The sequence below is a fragment of the Plectropomus leopardus genome, chromosome 14 (assembly GCF_026936395.1).
Source record: "Plectropomus leopardus strain MGB_pleo_1.0 chromosome 14, ASM2693639v1, whole genome shotgun sequence".
NCBI classification, from domain to species: Eukaryota; Metazoa; Chordata; class Actinopteri; order Perciformes; family Serranidae; genus Plectropomus; species Plectropomus leopardus.
This window is the reverse complement of record NC_142189.1, coordinates 13,886,475-13,910,093: the sequence shown is the minus strand read 5'-3', so window position 1 is coordinate 13,910,093 and position 23,619 is coordinate 13,886,475. Positions and strand designations below refer to the sequence as shown.

At 38.5% G+C, this 23,619-nt stretch overlaps 3 protein-coding genes and 1 pseudogene across 5 annotated transcripts; all 4 read left to right on the top strand.

Annotated features, from left to right (window-relative positions):
• The first annotated feature begins 215 nt into the window (after positions 1-215).
• LOC121953748 (B2 bradykinin receptor-like) lies at positions 216-5,398 on the top strand. The gene is made up of 2 exons (XM_042500961.2): positions 216-393; positions 2,896-5,398. Exons 1-2 carry the CDS (start codon positions 374-376, stop codon positions 3,935-3,937), a joined length of 1,062 nt encoding a protein of 353 aa, XP_042356895.2. The 5' UTR covers positions 216-373; the 3' UTR covers positions 3,938-5,398.
• Positions 5,399-5,553: 155 nt separating this feature from the next.
• Positions 5,554-9,621, top strand: LOC121953854 (B2 bradykinin receptor pseudogene; annotated as a pseudogene).
• Positions 9,622-11,641: 2,020 nt separating this feature from the next.
• Positions 11,642-13,263, top strand: bdkrb1 (bradykinin receptor B1). The gene has a single exon (XM_042513857.2). The coding sequence runs from the start codon at positions 11,645-11,647 to the stop codon at positions 12,746-12,748; it is 1,104 nt and encodes a 367-aa protein (XP_042369791.2). The 5' UTR covers positions 11,642-11,644; the 3' UTR covers positions 12,749-13,263.
• Positions 13,264-15,798: 2,535 nt separating this feature from the next.
• LOC121953853 (B2 bradykinin receptor-like) lies at positions 15,799-22,932 on the top strand. 3 transcript variants are annotated; one of them, XM_088087634.1, is made up of 3 exons: positions 15,799-16,141; positions 17,659-17,772; positions 19,191-22,932. In XM_088087634.1, exons 2-3 carry the CDS (start codon positions 17,753-17,755, stop codon positions 20,230-20,232), a joined length of 1,062 nt encoding a protein of 353 aa, XP_087943760.1. In that variant the 5' UTR covers positions 15,799-16,141; positions 17,659-17,752; the 3' UTR covers positions 20,233-22,932. The 3 variants fall into 3 exon arrangements, with proteins under 3 accessions (XP_087943760.1, XP_042357038.2, XP_087943761.1); XM_042501104.2 differs by lacking the exon at positions 15,799-16,141 and adding an exon at positions 16,965-17,380; XM_088087635.1 differs by lacking the exon at positions 15,799-16,141 and having other exon boundaries at positions 17,424-17,772.
• Positions 22,933-23,619: the final 687 nt, after the last annotated feature.

Genomic DNA, 23,619 nt, shown 5'->3' with positions numbered 1-23,619 from the left:
ATGTGTAGCTTTTTGTGTTATTTCTCTGAGATTCTTAATAGAGACCTTACGCAAAGACAGACGTCACTGCCCACTATGAAACTTTGAGCTCAAGTGGCAGCAAAAAGTCTTTATTTGCTTGATCTTCCACCAAAGGATAAACATAAACTAAACCTGTTCACAAACACATAGACTTGCTGTATGATTGTATTCAGAGGAGGGGACAGACAGGAAAGAGAGAGAAAAACAGAGCACGCCGACTGAAGTTGGCAGACATCCTTCTAACTTCCTATAAGAGAGGGAGTCAAAGACAGACTCAGCAGAGTAAAGGAGGGTTACTGGAGCAGTGTAGCTGGGCATCTGGACGTTCCACATCTGGACTTACTCAGGAGAAATGACTCTTCAACCAACAAGGTATGTGAAGGATCCATGTGGTAAAACTATTGTGAAATATTCCATATCGAACTAACAACTCAGAGTAGTGTTGTGCTTTATAATAACTTTATGTCAATATGTACAAAAACTTGTTAAAAATGAATTGACTTGTGTTCAGATTTATCATACATTAAGGTGTGTTGGATGAAAGAATAACTTCCTTCATTAAGTTAATTTTATAGTGTAACGCAGCCAAAACAAACTAGGAGATGGAAAACCCAGACTTGTTCTTATCAGCATCTCATCTATTTGTGTCAACCTATATGACTATATGACATGTTTAGTCTTACATAACAGTGATCAGTAGTCACCTTTCATTTTATATACCTGTTACTTACATTTTTTTATTTGTTCTTTTCTGATACACAAAAAGTAGCAGTAATAGATATGTTGATGGAATAAAATATTGAATGAAAATCATATTGATTGCAGGGCATCATATCTGAGCTCAGATCTGGCCACACATATGAGAAGATGTATTAGAGAAAAACAGATATTTTATAACAAACATTTGGTTATTGTAAATCACATGTTGCACTTTGCAGCAATTGCTTATGCATGCAATTTGCCCACTGCCAAAAAGCTGGTATCTTACAGCAACAAAAACAAATTTCAGTGACACATTTGATGTAGAACTGCAGCTTTGTTTAAATTATCTGTTCTTCATTCATTCAATAATTTTCCAATGCATTTCATTTAAAAATGTCATTGACTTTGAAATAACGGTTCAGTGCAAGAACACGTTCATGGACGACTAAGACGACATCACATATTGTGCAGAGCAAAGTCAAATAAATACCTCCAGGGAAATTAGCGTGAACAGAGCCAAGCCTGTTGCCCATTACTGGAACATGATGACCACTGTACTACGTGAATTAAGGCCAAGATGAAATGAAAAATGCCTTTTGAAACCATTTAGATAACGTTTTGTGTACCTATTTTCAATATATTCTCATAACAAATTGTGTTTTCTTTCTGTAAAACAAAAATTGACGGGTGCTTGCCAACCACTTTCACACAGTAATGTCATGACATCTACTTATCAATAAATATGCAAGGCCCAGAGGATTAAGTTAGCCAGCAACAAAATGCAACATCAGTGCACCTTCATTTACCCTATGTTTGCCATGGCTGCTGGCTGTGGGCTAGAGTGTAGAAAAAAAATGAAGGAATTGGTATGTGTGGCAGCTCCAGCCCTGCAGTAAATTACATTACATGAAGCATACCACAGATTTTGTTTTTCCAGGATGGAAACTATTCCATTGGCATAACATTGTCCACTTTCATCAATCAAAGTCATTTCAAAAACAATCTTTTCACGGTCATCACGCTCCTAATCTAACAGTGAGGGTGTTTGTGTGAAGCTAGCAGTCCACTGTAGCTCTGCTGAACTCTAAACCTGTCCACCTTTAGCGTTTCCAGTCAAATATGAAGGATTTGATCTAAATTCCTCTTCTAACGGCACACTGATCAAATAATCTGTTTCAGTGGGAAATATGTCACAATACAGATGCTGAAGTGCTCTGACTTCCATTTCACTGGGACTGTAAAATGGTCATAGCTGCTGTTGGTTCATGTAAAGGTTGCAATGCAGTAATTATTAGCTCAAACAGCAGTTAGTGGAAATTAACTGCTCTAATTTAAGATTGGCTATAAAGTTGGCGCCCAAAGAGTTCACACTTTTATAATCAGCCACTGTAGAGGCTCAGTTAGGCTCACCTAAACAAAGGACCATGATAAATGTCTTGCTGAAATAACCAAAAGGCATTGCAAAAGTACGTTTCATGTACATTAATTTTTTGAATTTTGTTTTACTATGAGCAACAAACATGAACAAGCTGAAGTCCTCCTAACAGGTTGTCACATATCACCACTTTGTCAGTGGACTTTCATATGTACATATTATGCTATATGGATGGCATATTATATGACTACGACAGGTTTCTTACAGCCACATTATAAACTGACACTGCCCGCTTGTATATTGCGGCAGATGCTGTCCAGCTGACCGGGTTCTGTCTGGCAGCTTTTCAAAGCGACGCTGCCCTGCAGCGTATCATACTGTGGCATAAGGTGGCCTTTGGCATCGGTATCTTACGCCACAAACACTGAAAAAATGGCGTTATTGGACGACTTCAGAATGAGAATGGGCTGGGTATCCCTGGAGCTGTGGGCTTGATATTCAGTCCTAAATCTTCTTTGCATGAGACCAAGAAAAGACTGAGTACAAATGTGTTTAAGTCCAAAAACAAATTGAGAACTTCAAAAAGTGGTCTTAAAACCAAATCAATCTTAAATACTTTAACACTGACTCTAGGTGTTCCCAACCATTTTCAGTTTTTATGCAAAGCTAACCAACATGGCATGAAACAGCATTGAGAGTTGTACTGATCTTCCCATCCAAATCATTAAAAACTTCCCAAATATTAAACTGTTGTTTTAATATCAATTTTTAATTGAACTGTTTAATGTTATTCACAGCATCCCAGACTTCAGCACCACAGCTTTATATGGAGATCAGAATAACACCAATGGCACGGACTGTGTTGATCCGTACAACTGGGAGTGGCTCCACACCGGCCAGCCGGTTTATATCCTGGTTATCACTGTGCTGGGAATTGTGTTTAATGGTTTTGTCCTGATGGTTTTCTGCTTTCACAAGAAGGCCTGCACCGTAGCTGAGATCTACTTGGGCAACCTGGCTGCTGCTGATCTCGTCCTGGTGTCCTGTTTGCCTTTCTGGGCTGTCTACATATCCAGTGGTTTCAACTGGTCTTTTGGTCTGTTCCTGTGCAAAGTCGTCAACCTGGGCATTAAGATGAACGCCTACAGCAGCATCTACTTCCTTGTTCTAGTTAGCATAGATCGTTATGTGGCACTGGTGCGTACAATGTCCCATGGCAGAATGCGAAGACCAAAATATGCCAAACTGGGCTGTGTGCTGGTGTGGGTCTTCGGTTTGCTCCTGAGTGCCCCCACACTCGCCTTCAGGACAGTGGACTATTTGCCTGACTATCGTGTAACTGCATGCTATCTGCTCTACCCAAACCACACTGTGGAGCTGCTCTTTGATGGGATGTTGGTTGTTTTTAGCTTCATCATCCCCATTTTGATTATCTCCTTTTGCACTGTCAAGATTATTCAGGCTTTGAAGATCCAGCAAATAGAGAGGTTCAATGCCGAGAAATCAGAGCAGAAGGCCACCACTCTGGTGCTGGCAGTCCTCCTGGCGTTCCTCATCTGCTGGGTGCCGTTCCACGTGGTCACCACACTGGACGTACTCTTACGAGCTGACGTCCTTGGAGGGTGTCACTTTGCGTCTGTCTTAGACATCTGCAATCAGATCTTCACCTACTTAGCCTTCTTCAACAGCGTTCTCAACCCCATCCTCTACGTTATTGTAGGAAAGAACTTCCGAAAAAAAGTTTGGGAACTCTTCAAGCAGTGGCACATTAAGAGAACACCCACTTCTGACTCCTCACGTTCATCAAACCTGTCCTCGACACTCAAGACTATGATATGAAATACTGCTTTAAAAAGAACTGTTCCACTGGAAAAAAGACTTTTCGGAAAGATGACTGTGATTGAGAGTGATTTCATTTGCACAAATGCAAATGATTCTGATGTTAAGCTTAAGTTATTTTTAGATCTGTAATAGATGTAATTGGACCAAATCACCCTTCCTCAAATTGTTATTTGAAGAGGTCTTCCAACACGCTCCCATTTTAAGTAGCCACATGTTGCCACAGTCAGTATACATATCATGCCCAGGTTCTGTTCGTCTCAGTTCTCAACTGAGTTCACCCATTCGTGTGTTATGCTGCCACTGCAGGTGCTGTTTGGTCATCTGATCATCCAGTGGCATTTCATAACACCATGTATTATTCTGTTCTTCTGCATTCTCAGCGGATGCCACCCAGCAGCATATCATACAGCCAGGAAAAGTGACTTTTGCATCGGGATTTTATGCTGAAATCAAATTTGGCTAGTTGGCAAGTTTCGAGTTGCACTGGGTTGGGTCTTAAAATAAACTATCTTTAGGTGGCTTGAATGACTTGTTGCTCTTACTTTTATAACAGTTTCACCACATGCAGTAAACTACAGCCTCTTGTTACAAACATTGGCAAACATCCTTATCATGAATGTACAGGTGTAATCAGCCTGGTTGCTGTAAAATAATTTATGTAAATATTGTTTTCATATTCTGTCATGCATTGCTGATTTCTCAGATTGTAAATAGTACCAGTATTTGTTTATCTCTGAATATAAGGTCAGTTAAAACATGCATATGGTTTTCTGAATTGCTTGTTGAATCTTGCAAATGTTGAGTTGAGCAGAAAAAACAAGAACATAAGGGAGCCCAACAACTGCTTGCTAAGTGTTTTCTGGTGTTTCTGACTCATTGTCTGCAGAGTTAAAACCAGGACCCTGTCAAAGAGTTTCCAGTGGTGACACACAAACATGCTTATTTTTGTTGGCCGCATGGACATCAGTTGTCTCATTTTATATTTTTCCACACCAACATTTAATGGCCCAATGTTGACTCACTGTGGTCTGTGGCCGCGGGTACACCCCTAGTTGTCCCCAAAATGTTAGGTATGTCGCGCCAAACAGGAAATCTTTGTTTGGGAGTCAGCCTTCACCACCATTGCCAGAGCTGAAAATTGTTATGGAACAAAAAAAAAAATGCAAGCCAGCAATGTTACCTCAAAGGCAGAAATGCATGCTGAAAATAAACCAATGGACCTTGTATTTTTGTCCCCCTTTCAGAAGTATGCAAGTGATCCTATCTTGATCCTTGAGAGGAATAAAAACTTAAGTATGTAATGGTCAAAAGTGGAGGAAAGATTTTCAGAGGCAATGGGACTTGCCCCTGTCAGTGGCACCATGAAAGTTGACAGCGTGTCTCCTACTAAAGCCGTCCCTCAAATGTCAGTCTGCCACGAGAAAGGTCTTGCCAGAGGCCTTAAGCGTAGAGGCTTAGATTTTTGTCATGAAATGTTGAGCAGGTGTAACCAATTGCAGGAGATGATAGGCAACAGAAATCATTAAGTATATTTTCCCCCAAGTAAACAACAATGGAACATCACACAACCAAATCAAGGGTCCAAAAGAGCCTGAACTGAAAACCAGGACTTAAATACACACTAGACCGACGAGGGGATGAAGTGCAGGTGGAGAAAAGGAGCTGAGAAGCTCAGGTGGACACAATAAGGTGCTAAGGCAGAAGAACAGGCTGGGAGCTGAAACTCAGGAGAAAGGAGGGACTAATGAGGGTAATGCAAGACATGTGTGTAGATGGGTGAATGAGGGAGAGGCAGCTCAGAAACACAGGAGGGGAAAAACACAGTAAACTGAAACCCAAAAACCAAGAGAACAGAACCCTCCCAACAATAATCCTGCCAAGAGACAACAAAGACAGACCAACCAATGAAAGCAACTTAAATGAGTCTTAAACAGACACATAGTCCAGTCTTTTGTTTCTTTTTTTATTTGGATCCCCATTAGCACCAGCATAAGCACTGGATATTCTTCCTTGGGTCCACATACATACATAAATACACACTTACAATAACACCATGTTAAACACAACAAACAAAGTAGCTCATCTTGTCAGTTTGATATTGAATATGGAAAAAAAACAAAACAAAATTGTCATCTTTTTAACAAAAAAAAACACAGAATCATAGTTGAATCACATATCCAAAGAATTCATAGCAGACTTGAATTTGATCCTCATACAAATAATTCTTAATAAACATAAATCATTGTCTGACTGACCCTGAATCCTATAAGATCCATCCTGTGCTTTCACACATTTAATTCCAAGCAAATAACTGTTATATATAGCTAAAAACATGCTGATTTCACGTCAAGAAAGGCCCATATTAGCTTATTTATTTAGTCACATTTTACCCAAATGCATTAATTACAAACTCAAAACCCTTTCTCAGAAATACTAATGTCTATTGTAGAATTATTTTTGTAAAAACTCAAACAAATACTGCCCAGCCATTCGGTCATATTGGCAGGAAGTAACAAAAGCAATATGAAACATATTTGGTGATGGAATTGGCTGGTCCTTTATTGCAGTCTATTTGTGAGATAAATACTTACTAAAGATATTATCAACTGCCAGCAAGAAAGCTGTAACACGAAAATGGTTACAGGCTGAACCTCCTACAAAGACGGATTGGATACTTGTTGTAACTGCTATTCAAGGTATGGAAAGATTAACTTTTATATCAAATTAACAGACTGATAGATTTATGCGATGCTGGGAAAGATGGATTGTGTATGTGACCTCACAAGATGATCACTGAACATTTAACATATGACTTGTACTCAACACTGCAATTTCTTATATAAGCACAAGGTGGCCAACTGTCTGTATGTTAAACTGTATTTCAATGTGCTTTTGGAAAAAAAAATTAGCTGCAGTCTTCTTATCAACAAGATAAGATCATCAACATGCCACATGGCTCTCCTTGGAAGCTCTAGGACCAGTGGATATTTTTAATGTTTGGTGTGCCCATACTAGCAATGTCAGATTACCAAAAATAATTGTTTTATGTAAAGCTCATTTGTGATAAAGTTGGCGACTGGCTGCTCGTATTTAAAGAGTCCAAGATGTTAAACCTTATTTGTCCAATTTTACCTGATGTCCTAAATTACCTGACTCACCCTACAGAATCAGTTGCTAAGTTTGCCCTCTTTGACAAAGGCATGTGCTTGCTGTGTGCTCTGACTGATAAACCACCATTAAATCACTAACACTCCACTAAATCGATTAAGTCTTCTCACTTTGGAACTCAAATTATGACATGAAGGTAACAACACAGACATCTAACCTGTGTTTGCACAGTTAAAAGGTTTTTACTGGAATTCATTTCAAGCGCACCCTTTTTCTAACTCTAAAAATCGTTGTTACTGTGCAACAGCTTTCACAGGGATCCACATCTTAATATGGCGAATGACACAAGAGAGCTTGTCTGTAACCACACAGAGGCTTGGGACTGGGTTTACACCATGCAGCCTGCCTACATGTCCATCATCTTCCTCCTTGGAGTGACCGGCAACTCCTTTGTGCTTTTCGTGTTCTGTCTGCAGAAGCGCCGCAGCTCTGTTGCCGACATCTACCTGAGCAACCTGGCAATAGCTGATCTCCTCATGGTTTCCTGCCTGCCGTTCTGGGTAGCAACCATTATCAACAAGTTCGACTGGCGGTTTGGGAAGCCCATGTGCCGGCTTATCAGCGTTGTGATTGGGATGAATTATTACTGCAGTGTGCTGTTCCTTACACTTGTGAGTGTCGACAGGTACCTGGCACTCACCAGACCACTAAACCAGGGGAAGGAGAGACGGGCCCTCTTGGCACGTGTGATTTGCCTCGGTATCTGGATTGTTGGAATCTTGCTTAGCCTCCCTGCTATCCTCTTCCGCTCTGTCAAGTTCTTCCCTGATCTGGGTATTGACGCATGCTTCATTGACTATCCCAATGAAGGCTGGCGGCTGCGCTTCAACATGACCGTCAAGATAGTAGGTTTCATTATCCCTGTTCCCATTGTGTCTTTCTGTAGTTACCACATCACTAAGGTCCTTCGGAGCAGCCAGGAGATAAGAAAATACAGCAAAGGCAGCACGGAGAGGAAGGCAGCGTATCTTGTTCTCGTCGTTCTAGCTGTGTTCATCCTCTGCTGGCTGCCCTACCAGGTTCTGATCTTCTTGGACACCTTGGATTATTACGAAGTGCTCTCCGGATGTACTTGGGGGTACGTGTTGGACATTGGAAATCAGCTGGCTACGTATCTCGGCTATAGTAACAGCTCTTTTAATCCTTTCCTGTATGTGATTGTGGGAAAGCACTTCAGGCAGAGGGCGAGGGAAGTGTTCAGACTTATGCTGTACAGAAGGAAAAGGCAATGGAGGAAGTCCGGTCATTCCAATGCCAATCTCAACTCAAATAAGCAAACTGAGAGCACTGAAATCCAAATCAACCCACACATATAGAGAAAAGTTTTATCAGAAACAGCCATTAGCTAAATCAATTTATTTAACATGTAAATTGTGTCTTTTATATAGATTTAACATCTCTTGTTAACTTATTGTTCATCAAAGAAAAAAGATATTTCAGGAAATACACTTATTTGCTTCTAAATAATAGGTAGGAAATTCAATACCACTCCCATGTCTAATATGATTAAGTGGCAACAAAAAGTACTGAAAAACTGAGCAAATATGGAAGAGCCAAGAGCTGTAGTTCCATGAACAGCCACTTGAGGCTGGCTCCAGAAGTCATAGACACTTATGTTAAAATGCCCAACTTTACAGCAGAAAGTGTTTTGAGCATGGTGGAAAAAAACAGGTTTGGGCTCTACAAGTAATTTCAGCATATGTGACAACTGTTGGGGGAATTCATTTTTATATAACTTATCTGTTTAGATTCAAGATTATGTCTAATTAAGAGTTAGCAACTTTGGGTAAAAGGCTTTCTGCAAGGGGTCACTAAAACCTATGAGTCAGATACACCCCTCACTGCTCCACAGCTCCACCCCTTTGTTCAGTTATCTTTGTTATCAATCTTCTCTAAGTAATCTGTTGTGATGCTCAATAATTCAAACGTTATTGATTTTGGATTTTTGGAATTAAATTTCTAGGGAAAATTTTGTGAAGTGTAAATTAACACTATGAAACTTTTTGCTAAATAACCTCAAGAACTAACTTTAATGTTTGCTATTATGTTGTGTTTATCAGTCTTTTATGTAATGTCATATGGTTCTGATTATTGTCAACTGTAGTTTTCTTTCTTTCACTTCTGTTGTTTTTTGTGTGGAAAAAAAGCTAGGTTGGTCTGTTTTAACAAAGATTAATTTGGCAGGTTTAATCCAAGGCTGTGTTTTCTGTTTCCATAGCAACTATCAGGGATAAAATACAGTATGTTTTGAGATGCTGGAGTTTGCTTTCTTGATAAACCTATGTGTTAAAACAGGCTCTTACTTTAACTGATGCAACACAAAATATTTTAAGTGAGGAATCATCATGCTTGTGTGTTATCTTGCCACTGCCTTTATATAGAGAGTGAAATATAACTTTTGCTTCTGCACGATGAGTACAATAAAAAAAAATAGAGAGGACCATAAATCAACCACACTGCATTTGAATTCTACAATGTATGAGTGTTTCTTATCTCCAATAAAACATCATCTATAACTATTAAAAGCATGGAGTGTCTTTGTTTTGATAAGAAATAATTGTTGCTACAATTACAATGAGCCAGTTTTCCTCTAAGATTATTTTAATGGACAGTGTGATTCATTGTGCTGTTATCATTTTGACCATAAAAGGATTGCCACAGCCTCATTCTCATATTTAGATAATACTTACCATTGCATACTGACAAAAAAATTATGTTTATATTTTGCATTCAGTCTAATGCAATTGCTATTTGGTTTTGAGCCATATCAAATTTGTAGTTGTCATTTCATCAGCTTGACTTGAAATTAAATTTAGAATAGATTAGGATAGGATTACACATGCGTACACAGATAAATAGGGATGAAGATGAATCTGTATTCATTAGTTACACAAACATGTTTTTTGATAAACAGTTAAATGTTCATAAACTGAAAAGCAAATTATGAATTACCGACATCTCAACATCAGAGTCACTACAGACTGAATAAATAGGCAATAATCCTGTTAACTGGTTAAATCAGATGGATGTGTACCACATTAAGATCTGTCCATAATCTTCCCTCTGACCGTGAGGAATGTTGTTTTTTGAGAACACTGTCACGCACGGGACAATTCTATTTTTCAAGAAATAAAATTCATCATCCTCTGGCCTGCTAACCCTGCTTTTCCAGTCCTAGTGGTACATCTACATTGAGTAGGTCATTTTGTATTTGTGATTACGCATGCACTCATTAATATCTGCCTTTTTTTTTTCCTTTTGTTTGTCTGTTTATTTGTCTTTATGTTTGTTTTTGTTTTGTTATTTCCTGTTGCTGTTGTTGTCCTTGTAGTTATTATTTATGATTACCTTTTACGACTATACTGCTTGTCCCCATGCATTTTTTCTATGACGGTCTCTACAAACAACCTTGCTTTGCTGTATTATTTGTCTAGTTTTCTGCCAATTTTATCTCTTATGGACATGTATGGCCTTACACATTGTGTTTTTTAAGTTTTAATAAATAAAACCATAAATAAATCATATATATATATATATATATATATATATATATATATATATATATATATATATATATATATATATATATATATATATATATATATATAAAAAGAAATAAAATACATCATTAGTAATGGAATAGCAATAATTTCTGTATAAATCTTTTCTTAATAGTCTGCACTGTTGCTGGTGAAATCAAACACTGCTTTCAGTTTCAACACGTTTCTCTAATAAGTGCATGGATCATGGACCAAATTTTGACTCCATCATAAACAAGTTGATATATTGAACTACTTGGCAAAGGGTGTGGAAGAATGCAACTCTATATACAAAAGGCCTGTAGCAGATCTCCTCTTTGACTCTCTGTGTACTCTTACTGGGAGCTCAGTATACACAGATGAGCTCTGTTCGAGACGTGTCTGTTATCATCAGCATTTTAACCGCAGGAGGAACATTTTCATGAAACATACGGTAAGAAAGTTTTCATTTTCCATTTTATATTTGGTTTGCTCTTTAAAAATACCAACAGATACAACTGAGTTTGACAAGAAATGATGTAGTCAGCTGTTTAGTCTTTTCAACTGTAGAGAAATGATTTAGGGTAGCATATGAAAACAAAGTTCAACAAGTTATTTTGGCAAATATTTTGTTAAAATACTTGTTAAACTGAATAAGTTTTTTTAGATGTCGTGTGTGTATTTCTTTTTGGTTTTTGCAGTTATTCTGAGTCTATTTGTGTTTCTTTGTTGCTTTTTAGTATTTCGTTGTAGTTGTTTTGTATTTATAATTGGTCTCTTTTGTCATTTTTTAGTACCTTCATGGTTGGCTGCATGTTATCCTCAGCACTAAAGCTACTTCACTGTGAATAAACATGTCATCATGGTGGCAACATTTTTATCATTTATGTATTTTACTTCATTTTATTTATTTTATTGTGTCCAAACTGGACTCTGAACTTAGCGTATTTATTTTTCGTCCATAACGATAAAAGCATTTTACTGATGAGTTATGTATAATTATTTTGTTTCCCAGCCCATGGAGCCAATGATATTTGTAACCGTGACAACACTGTGGCCTGAAAACAACAGTGCGTCCCTGCCAACCGGTCCATCATCAACTTCTGCAGAATGGGAGCTTATCCACACCATCATTCCCCCGTACATCTTCACCTTATCCCTGTTGGGCCTTCTCTTTAACAGCTTTGTCCTCGGGGTGTTCTTCGTCCACAAGGACCGACTGACCGTAGCAGAGATCTACCTGAGCAACCTGGCGCTGGCAGACTTTATTCTCCTGTGCGGCCTCCCCTTCTGGGCAATGAACATCATCAACGAATTCAACTGGCCGTACGGAGATGCCTTATGCAAACTGGTCAACTCCGTCATCATCATTAATTTCTACACCAGCATCTACACCCTGGTTATGATTAGCATTGACCGGTATCTGGCACTCGTGAAAACTATGATGGCCAGGTGGCTGAGACGGAGGCTCTATGCCAAGGTCATCTGCTTCATCCTGTGGATATTAGCGGTCATACTGAGCACGCCAGCACTGGTACACAGAAAGGTGAAGTTCATTGAGGAGTTCGAGACAACATCCTGCATCCTGGATTACAGTCATAACAGCTCTTGGAAACTGGCCCATCAGATCCTCTTAAATATAGTTGGCTTTGTTCTCCCTGTTTTGGTTATTGTTTTCAGCAGTGGAAACATAATCAAAGCTTTAGTTCAGAGGAGCGACAGTGTTGCTTTTCATGACACTCATGACACAAAAGCCACAGTGTTGGTTTATGCTGTCACAATACTATTCTTACTATGTTGGGGTCCCTTCCAGATCTTCACCTTCCTCGACACACTCTGTGATATCCAAGCACTGGATGAAAAGCTGTGGATCCAAACTCTCGATATAGGAGGTCAGGTTTCAGTGTATTTGGCCTTTCTTAACAGCACACTGAACCCTCTGCTGTATGTCTACTCAGGGCAGTACTTCAGGAGGAAAGTAAGCGCCATCTACAGGAGAATTAGACATCGTCGCAGAGAGTCAGACATGATCACATATCAACGCTCTGTTGTGTCCACTTATATTAACAGAACAGAGCAAATTAAGACTGTGGTCATTTTTAATGCAAAGAACCAAATGTGACCTGACAGCCTCCACTTTCATTGCTGCTTATGAGGAAAATGATGCTCTACACAGGATGTGAAGATATATTTCATGAGACTTAACACAATAATAATGCTGTTGTATGGTTTACCAACACAATCAGAGGACGTTTTATACTGTTCTTTCCAGAAATAATGGACACAGCCAGAGATAATGGCTGTAATCTGTGGAAGAAATGGTTGCAAGTTTTATGTTTACAGTCTCCATAAAGACACTTAAGTCTGTCTCTGCAGATACATAGTTTGTAATTTGTTTCATTGATCAAACTCCCCAGAGCATATTACATTCTGCAGGCTACCATGAGACAATGACAACCCATGTACTTTGTGTACATTCACATTCATAATTCCTCTTGTACAGTGCATCTTGGCACATAAGCAAAACATTTACTCAGGAGTGGCATACGCATTTCTTTTTAGTATCAACACTCATTACTTAAGCTGTTTTTGTGTATTACTGGAATAATTTGTGTAATCAACTCAATGGAACATCTGAAGTATTTTAATAAACAATGGAAATGTGAATGCAAAGGCATGACATTAGGTATAACCTGTTGGAAACGCATTTTTCCTCCCTAAACATCCAACTACTACCAACTAATAAGTCAAAGCAGGTGTAAATGGGTCCAACTTGAAACATTTAACTGTGATTATTGCAGTTAATAGCATTTTATGTGCTTTTGAGAATTTCTACACTTTCAGTTCTAAACATTATACTGTATGAATCTAGCAGGCTCTCTTTACATGCATCTACTTACCGTGGCGAACTGCCTTCTTTTCTCTTTATATGTTAAATGTTTGCGTTCAATTTAATTAGCCCTCATTGACTGAGTTCTAAAGAGCAACTCTACAACAGAAAGTCTATTCTTTCAAGACCCCCAGTGGTCTCCTTTCTCACCTTACTATACAGATGTACTTCAAGGTGTGTCAATAAGCACAACAAGGTCTGTGGATTATTTTAAGTAACCAGGTCATGATTTCTGGAAAGAGAAATTGCTGTTGAGTTTTTCATCGGTAATTGTTTGGCTGTTTGAGTACTACAGTGCCATCTAGTTCCATTATATTCAAGACTATATTTGGCAACTCACACCAAAACAATCTAAGGTAATAGAAAAGAAATGTGAATTTTTTTTTAATGGGGGTGAACTGTCCCTTTAAAGCCAAGTCAAGCTTTTTGACTATAGCTTCCAATGTAAGCATGCCTTGCTGAATAGTTCAATAAAAAACCTAGCTTGACTTAAACTGGCACATCAAGTAAAACTGGCACATCAAGTACAAAGTGAGCCAGTGCGCAATTCGGCCATTAATCAGTGCAGCTTTGTCCTGCTTTGTATTAGGTTTAGGGAAGTTTAACAGAAACTGCTCTTTGGGTGCTCTTCTTCAAAACCTTTTCATTTATAAAAGTGTCAAAGTAAAAGTACATATAAACCATAACCTTTGTGCTTGTCCAAGCATGTCTTTCTAAGGTAAGTATTCACTGATAATTTACAAGGTGAGGGCGCAAACTTCAACCTGCAAGTTTTAGTGTGAACTCTCCACCAAACCACTGAAATTTAAGTTAAATCTCTGACTGGCTGCTGCTGATGTATAACAGATCTGCTCACAAAAAGGTATGTTGTAAGAAAACAGAAACCCTGCTTTTGTCTTTACTTTCCCTTTTTAGCCACCAGAGAATGAAACTTGGTAATGAGACCAGGTTATATAAAGTCATAATATGTTACTTACTAAAGTAATAAACCAGTTTTCAGAAGCTTTATCTTTACTTTGAGGAATTAACATATCAAGCTAACTTAGTATGCTAATGTATGTTAATATTCCAACTGTATTATTACATTTTTTAATGGGCAAAGTTTCTCACAAACACACAAACATCCAACCAAAACAGTTTAGGTGTGACTTTTAGCAGAACAAAAAATAAAATTCTATGTTATTAATTTGTAACTCATGGTCTTTCAGCCATTTGGTTTATTGTAGTCTATGTTTCTGTGGCGCCTTGTAGTTTTGTGGTGTGCTTGTGGGTTTATTTTTGTGTGTGCTTGGTGGTGTCTCTTTGTATCCTCCTGTGTTGCAGGGTCTGGGCATGGCTTCCATGTGCTGGAGCTCTGTGCCCACTTCCTCACACTTCTCCTCACCTCACCACCGGCCTCCATCCCTGCAGCCTCACCAACTTCCTCTGCCTTCACGCTCCCTGACTCCCCTCCCCCATACTCCATTCCCTTCCTCGTTCATTCCCAACATTATGAAAACTCAGTTCATTGTTCATCCTCTGTCTGCGTGTTTGCTCTTCAGTCCTCCCCCCACCCTTTTACGGTACTGAGCAGCATAACAGTTTCAACTTGATAACTATTCTCACAGGCCTATTATCAAAATCTAACACCACAAACAATACCAGTTAATTACTGTGAGGCTGTGTTTTTGGCCTTATTTAATCTTGTTTATGTCAGTGCACTGTTGTGATCCTCCCATTTACCAAGTGCAACGCCTTTCATTCCACAGTCTTGGAGAAGACTCAAGTGTATTTTGCAGAGGGAAGATTTTGTGCTGCACTCATACTTTTCAGGCATTTTTAAAAAAATAAATCACTGTTTTTTCTCTCAGGATTATGCAAAGAGGTTTCTGTGAATCATGGCTGCTGGTAATATGCTTATATTTGTTTAAATCAATGTTACGTCAGCGGATTTTAACAGATGTCTCACCTCAACATTCTCGTTCAGCATGACGCTGATTCTTTTTGGATTTTGTTGACTTGTACCACGGTCAGTTTGTGTCAACCAGGTCCGTATTAAAGAGCCCAGTGTGTAATCTGACTTTTGTTGGAAATCACAAACACACAGGCCTATTTAGGTACCATTATGATGACAGAAAAAGTTCAAATGGTCAGGAGAACAAGACTGGTAATAGCTCACAATATGGGCTGTTTTAATGTCAGCCAGTATTGTCATTTAAACTGTTTTTTTTAATATTTGTTTACAGTATGTAAATTTGCATAATAAAATGTTGCCTTTAGGTATTATGTATATATTAGTAATATATATATATATATACACAGAAAATTATCACTATGGTAGTTTGAGACTATAAAAACAACTTTAAAAAATAATAGCTGTAAAAAGTAATGCATAGGTGGGACCTTGAGACCAAGGAGAGCTACATGGATTATGGCTTCACAGATATGAAAGCAGGATCAGATATCAGTGGGAGGTGCTTAGATAAGGTATGGTAGCCGTTTTTTCCTTTCCCTTTTTGTTTTAGACACACACTTAGAATGCAGGTAAGAGACTTGCAGGAATTTGAAGTCAGATAGGAAATGTAACACATGTTGTAGCGCCTGCCACACTAACATATACAGTTGTGGTAATTCAAAGTACCTTAGGTAAGTCATGGTTTTATACTCATATCTGTTTGCCAAAAATGTCATGATAACTATTGGGAGTTAGAGGGATAATTTGCCCTGTTTAACTGAAACTGTCCATCTCAAAAGAATAGCTGAGAATCAGGGGCTGCAAATGTATTTTCTCCTGATGTGTGTCATTAAATGTTAGACTGTAATAAATTGAATATTGGTTTATTGCTCTCCTGTTTGTTTAAAGTCTGGTCTGCCTGAGTTCTTCCCAAACAGCACCCTGCAGCCATAAGGTAGTGTTCACATAGTGTATGATGGAACAGTTTGCTGTGTTCACAGGACAAACAACACAACAGCAGCTAACAAGCTACTTTTAGGAGCATAAAACTACAAACTAATTATCATTGCTGACAGACATGACAAACCACAGCCCAAAGTTGGACTTTACTTTTTTCAGCTCTACAATAACTCAGTGAAGTATCAACCAATGAGGTGGGCTGAATTTTTGTTTCTAGCTGTGGTGTTGTTATATTTAATCAGATTTCTGTGTGTTTCAGTGAACAGGGATGTAACGGGGGTGATGCAAATCATGGATATTTTTGTGACCAAATACAAACTTTAGATGATGTCCAGTCGAGGTGCTTTGTTGCATGTAGCAGGCACACATAAGTCTGTGACAACATCAACTATATTAACAAGCACATGAGCACAAGCACATTTTAATTTAATTAGTTTAATTTCTTAATTTGTCAGTAAACACAAGGCAGTTGAAGTGTGACTTTATTATTACATTTAATGAACACATACAATTACAGCAGGATAGCGCAGGGTCAGCCATAATACGGTGCCCCTGGAGCAGTTTGGGGGTACAGTGGTTCAAGGTTACCTCAACAGAGTAACTGTGGAGTGTGGAGTGTAACCTCACAAGCTGCCAGCCCTCACTCCATCCTTGTTCTGTATGGGAACTTGAACTGGCGACTGTGCAGTTTCCAAACCAAGTCCCTACAGAATGAGCTCCGGTCAGTCCCATTTGAACGAAGACTTAAGTGGAAACTTGCCTAGGGCACCACATGTGTTAGGTCTGGCACTGCTGATGGCAGCAACATTAAATGCAATAGTGGAATAATGGACAGTTCTCACACGAGGACTGTTTCCTGTAACAGGAAAGGAATGCTGATCTGCTGGCTGCAGGTTCAGTTCATATTTGCAGTTGATCCACTTGTAATGGCTTTTTTCACAAGAACCGATCCCTGTTCCCACAGCTTGCTTGTAAGTATGTGCACTCTTTCATGTTACTACTGTATATTTTTATAGAGAAACATGTAGCAACCCACAACTTTGTTTAGAAACTTCCACATTCAGGCCATGTATATCAAAAAACAATCTCTGTGATGTGGACACAAACTGTACTGCACTGACAGGCGGTGCATACAATGCTACTGGAAGACAAGGACAAAAAGAGGTGGGAAAAACAGCAGAGGGAGGGAGCACTGCAAGTGAGATTTTGTCATGACGTCATTTAATATTGGTTTCCTTTCTCCTTTAAGAGAGTGAGGTACAGACAAACAGAGGACAGTAGAAGAAGACGCCGGAGCAGAGGACTATATCTGGAGATTACACATCTGGACTTCCTCTGCAAGAATGACTTCTCTGCCTACAGGGTATGCAAAAACTATTTAGCTTGTGTTTTACTTTTCGTTCTTTACCATTGAATCATGTAACCAGAACCATGTAATCAGAATACTTCTAAAACTGTACTTAGCTTTACAAAAAATGATGTCAAACTAATAAAGGGTTAAATACAGGCACACCTTGTTACCTTGGGACACCCAGTATTGTTTTTGTTCCGACATGTTATCATCTAGATCGCAGGTCTCTCACATTTGACTTAACATGTTAAGTGTGGGATGTTGAAATTTTGCCAAGTGCTCAGTTTGTTAGTAGGATTGGTATGACCAGTATTTTAAACAGCTGTGCTGTTTGCACTATGCCAATACGGAAATATAAAAAGAGTTTGCTTTAAATTTAAAGCATTTAATAACTGAAAAATAGTGATTGCTGGTGGAAAGAACTGTATTTAAGATTGCTCTTTAGGTACTTTACTTGATTATATCAATTCTCTGCTAATATATAATTTGACTAGAATTCAAAGACAAATATTTTACTTTTTACTCCAATACATTTATTTGATTTCAGATTACGACAAAATAATGACGATGTCTTCTTTCAGAGTAGTAGAAAGAAAACATCCAAAATACACATTTTAGTTTTTATTTTAGTTCACGTTTCCTTTGTGATAATGCATACAAAAAGTGCACATTTTATTAAATAATGCCTCATTTGCATATTTAAACACAACATTTCAGAAAACTTGTATTGATATTTTTTTATTGATGTTAATAAGTCACCTGTCAAGGTGAATAAATACTGTGCACTTTTTGTCTGAATTTTTTTGGGGGGGATTTGATATTGTTTTTTTAATTGCTTTGATGTTGCTTATAGTATATTTATATTGTTTTTAGTATATTTATTACTGACTTCTTAATTTGCACAGAACTCAAATGCATTGCACTGAGCTGATGAGGAACGGCATTTCGTTTCATTCTGTGTATGCAAATATGCAGTGAAATGACAATAAATTGAACCTTGAAGTAGTCAACTGAGGGGGGTGGGGTGGGTTAGGGTTAGGGGCCAAGTGCACATGTAGGGAATGTTTCCGAAAACATTTGAGGTGAGAAATGGCAATACAGTAACAGAATCTTTATTAACATTTGGTCAGCGCTGCCGAATGGGACAGTTGGAGCACAGTTCATGAGCGTAGTCGATCTGAGCAAATTATATTAGAGGCAGTAGGAAGAGGAGGAAGGACATGATTGGTTAAATGAATTATCTGTCTCATGCACTTTTTTCAGAATATACTGAGTTATTTTCAGTTAAAAGTTACTAACTGTAGCGCAGTGGGCAACATTAACTCGGTTTTTCCCAGTTTTCCACATTATGAAAATGACCTCTCAAAGTTACCTTCAAATTGTCTTTGTTTTAACTTTTTTCTTCTTTTCCTTTCTCTAACTCTCAACAGTTTCCCCATTAAATTCACCACTGACGCTTTATACGGAGGTGAAAACAACACAAATGCCACTCGGTGTAAAGCAGAACTCAGTGAGTGGCATTCTACTGTGCTGCCGGTGTACATCCTGGTCATCAGTGTGCTGGGAATCGTGTTAAATGCTTTTGTTCTGATGGTTTTCTGCTTGCACAAGAAGGCCTGCAACGTGCCTGAGATCTACTTGAGCAACCTAGCTGCTGCTGATCTCATCCTAATGATTTGTTTGCCCTTCTGGGCTAAGTATGCAGCCAATAAATTCAGCTGGCCTTTTGATCTACCCCTGTGCCGACTGGTCACCCTTTCCATCAACATGAACGCCTACTGCAGCATCTACTTCCTGGTTCTGATTAGCGTGGATCGTTGTTTGGCACTGGTGCACCCACTGTCCCATGATCGACTACGTAGGCCAAAATATGCCAAAATGGGCTGTGTGCTGGTGTGGGGTTTCGGCTTCCTCCTGGGTGTCCCCACCCTTGTCTACAGGGATGTGAAAGAACAGTCTAAATCAAAAGTATGCTTTCTTAATTACCCAAATTCCACTGCACGGATTGTGTCTAATGGCATGTTGATGACATTCGGCTTCATTATCCCCATCTCAATTATCTCCTACTGCACTTTCAAGATTATTCAAGCACTGAATGATAGGCCAATGGAGGCAGTGAGCACTGAGAAGACAGAGAGGAAGGCTACAACTCTGGTGCTGGCGGTCCTCATTGCATTTCTGATCTGCTGGTTGCCGTTCCACCTGTTGCAGATCCCAAAGGCACTACAAGTTGCTAAAGTTCTGAGAGGGTGTGGCGCCATAGCCATCATAAACACCTGTGGACATGTCTTCATGTACTTAGCCTTCTTCAACAGTGTTCTTAACCCCATCCTCTACGTCATCGTTGGAGAGAACTTCCGGAAAAAAATTCGGGAACTCTGCAAGCAGTGGCAAAATAACAGGTCACTGACTCGCAACACCTACTACACACGCTCACATCTGTCGAGAAGTAATACCTCTAGGCATAGCTAACCAGGGTTTTTTTTTCTTCAGACAGTTTCACATAAAAGAATATATTTTTACCATTTAAAATATGGTGAGGTTTAAAGGCCTATTTGTTTGTTTGCTCCAGGCAAAATATAACCCCGCTATATAAATTACTCAGTGATTTATCAGCCTGGTCTCATTCCCAACTTTGGCACTTGGTCATTAGACACCAGTGCACAGAGGCACACATTAACAGCAGTATGAGTTGACTAACACTCCAGGTAACTACTGTAGTATGAAAAGCAAGGAAGTCTAGATTAGGCGGGTAGGAGGGGAGGTGCATGGGTCATGCAAACTCTGGACTTTTACTCAGGCACCCACTGTTAATTTCTAGTGTAAAGTGTTTTTTTTTTAACAATGACGTAATGTGCTAGTATGTGTATCGTATTATGCTACTGACAGATGTCATTTAACATTACATGATGTTATAAAAAAGTGACATAGTTCAGATTACACAGAAAGTTTCCCCTCAAGCCTTGGGAGGAGGAGTGACACATGGGTGAGACAACTTCCAAGAACCACACCACAGCAGCCTACTGTTTAAAGACTTACTGCAACATTTACAATATTTTACGACAAAATATTATGTTTTCCTAATCCCAACCACAACTGAAACTTATAGTTGTTACATTTCCGCAACATGTGAAACGTACAAATTCATCATATAAAATAAAATACAATAAATTCTGGGGATTGGGTTACTCCAGGTAATTACCGTAGTATGAAAAGCAAGGAAGTCTAGATTAGGCGGGTAGGAGGGGAGGTGCATGGGTCATGCAAACTCTGGACTTTTACTCAGGCACCCACTGTTAATTTCTAGTGTAAAACCAAATGTCAATCCAGTTGTTAGGGTTTTTTTTTAACAATGACGTAATGTGCTAGTATGTGTATCATACTATGCTACTGACAGATGTCATTTAACATTACATGATGTTATAAGAAAGCCAAACCATTGTGTTTTGTATTATTATTAACTTAACCACAGACTTTTGTGGACTAAACTTGAGAAAGGAAACCTAAAAATGTAGTTTTTACCAACATTGTAAGCAGACTATAAAAATATTGGACGTATTTACCGTTATGTCTCCAACTGGTTTTGAAACCTCAAGTTCGGCATTACAGCTGTTTCAATCTTGTTTTTCTGGAGCCAGAAGTAACCATATTTGGGTGGGAGGTTGATGCTATGGAAGAGTAAGGGGTGGATCTGGATCTACCTTTAAATATGCGTAACTTTAAGGCTTGACAAAATATGAATGGGTGAGTTATATTTTTAAAAAATAGATAAATAAATCACCAGCTGTACAGTTGTCATGAATGTAGAAATTATGCTATAGGGACCAAAACTGTTTTTTTGTATGAGCTTGTAAACATGTTTATTTCTGCTGTGAGGTTGGGTATTTTAACATGGATGTCTTTGGCGATTGGCTGTTTTCAGCAGCCAGCCTCAAGTGGCCAATCAAAGAACTGCAGTTTTTGGCACTTCCATGTCATCTTCATATTAAAGCCCTGGAGTTTGCTACTTGGATGTAGGTTTAGTTTTAAAACGACTGCATGCATTTAATGAGCAGAAACAGTACATTCCTTGTGAAAACTAAAGTTTACTTTTAAAAGAGATGATTCACGTAATGACCCTAAATTGCCACACCATCCCTGAACATCCAAAACTGACACAGGAGGGGTACCTAGAGCATCATACCACATAGTGACATGCCACGAACCAAGCGTCGGTATAGACAAGTTGGTAGTGAGAATGTAATGGATGTTAAAGTGTTCATTGAGCAGATGTGGACTCACACTAAAACCTAACCTTTTATTTTGGACTGTATTTGACCTGTCTAATCAGTGTCCTGAGCCCATGTCTTCTGCTTGCGACATTTCAGAAAGAAAGTAAGAAAGCGTATGAGGCATCCTCACATCAATGCTGTGTTGTGTAATATCAAGGGGAAATCAAGGCTGTGGTCATTTTAGGATATGAGACTCAATTTACTGTACATGCCATTTTAACGCTTATGCACCAACCGCTGTTTCATTAGAAATGCTTTCATAGTTAATTCAATAATACCACTGCTACATGATTAAACAGTATTACCAGATTGTTTTTATATTGCAGAAGTAATGGGAACAAGATAATGGAAGTAATGTATAAAAGAGATGGAAATGGACTTCCATCTGTGGAAAAGGAAGACTTTAAAGCTTTAGTATGGCACTTTAATGATGAGCTGTGCCGCACCTGTTTGTGTGCATGTCTGTAAGTTTAAATCTGTTTCTCTGTACTTTTCCGGTCTTGTGATATTATAATGTTAGAAATACAGAAACAAACATATTCTATAACCATGTATTCTCCCCTCTCATTCTGACACTGTAGCTCCTGTGTCCTTTCTTTGACTCCATAAAGCTAACATAAGAGATCGGCTTCATACACACTGTGCATGTATTTGCATGCTTGTACAGTCTGTTGCTTTGAACAATATATTTACTATTCAAAGTCAAAGTTTCCAGTATTCATGTTGTTGTTGTTGTTGTTGTACAGAGTGAGTAAATGTCATCGTACCTGGAATAAACTCTGTGTATCAGTTGTGTGTTAGTATTTGCATACATTTGAAAGGACACCTTGAGTGGCATTATTAAAAAGACTTAATCCTTCAATAACCTACGAATAAACTTGTACCTACATGACCGTGTAAAGACATGCACTTACAGTGATGGTTTTTTACAGTCCAGTCACCAAAGAAAAATGTTGGAGTTGTACATTACTTCACACCACAGATATGTTACGTTTGTACTTCTTATATGGATCATAATTATTTCTGAAGTGACATAGTTCAGATTACACAGAGAGTTTCTCCTCAAGCCTTGGGAGGAGGAGTGACACATGGGTGAGACAACTTCCAAGAGCCACACCACAGCAGCCTACTGTTTAAAGACTTACTGCAACATTTACAGTATTTTACGACAAAATATTATGTTTTCCTAATCCCAACCACAACTGAAACTTATAGTTGTTACATTTCCGCTACATGTGAAACGTACAAATTCATCATATAAAATAAAATACAATAAATTCTGGGGATTGGGTCATTTTGTGAGCACTCTAACGTTTTGATGAAGCTGTCCATGATAGATAGTTATCTTGTAGTTCACAATAAATGTTCTATTTACATGTCCGTCCAGCAAAAAGCTTTCATTTGCTTTTCTCCTTTTTCTCCAACATGACATAAATATTAAAATAGAATATTGGTGTATTACATATTATTTATTATTTTCATAGTTTTACTTTCTCGACTATGATTACAGCAGTAGCCTTATTATCAAACCACTATATTTGCAAATTAATATAGAGGCAAGTTCATCAGAAATGTTGCCAATGTTACC

Excerpts from the sequence above, each read along its gene's own strand:
- bdkrb1 (XM_042513857.2), top strand. The coding sequence starts at position 11,645 with ATGGAGCCAATGATATTTGTAACCGTGACAACACTGTGGCCTGAAAAC.
- LOC121953748 (XM_042500961.2), top strand. The coding sequence starts at position 374 with ATGACTCTTCAACCAACAAG. Across the intron at positions 394-2,895 it reads ATGACTCTTCAACCAACAAG|CATCCCAGACTTCAGCACCA; the intron begins GTATGTGAAGGA and ends TGTTATTCACAG.
- LOC121953853 (XM_088087634.1), top strand. The coding sequence starts at position 17,753 with ATGACTTCTCTGCCTACAGG. Across the intron at positions 17,773-19,190 it reads ATGACTTCTCTGCCTACAGG|TTTCCCCATTAAATTCACCA; the intron begins GTATGCAAAAAC and ends AACTCTCAACAG.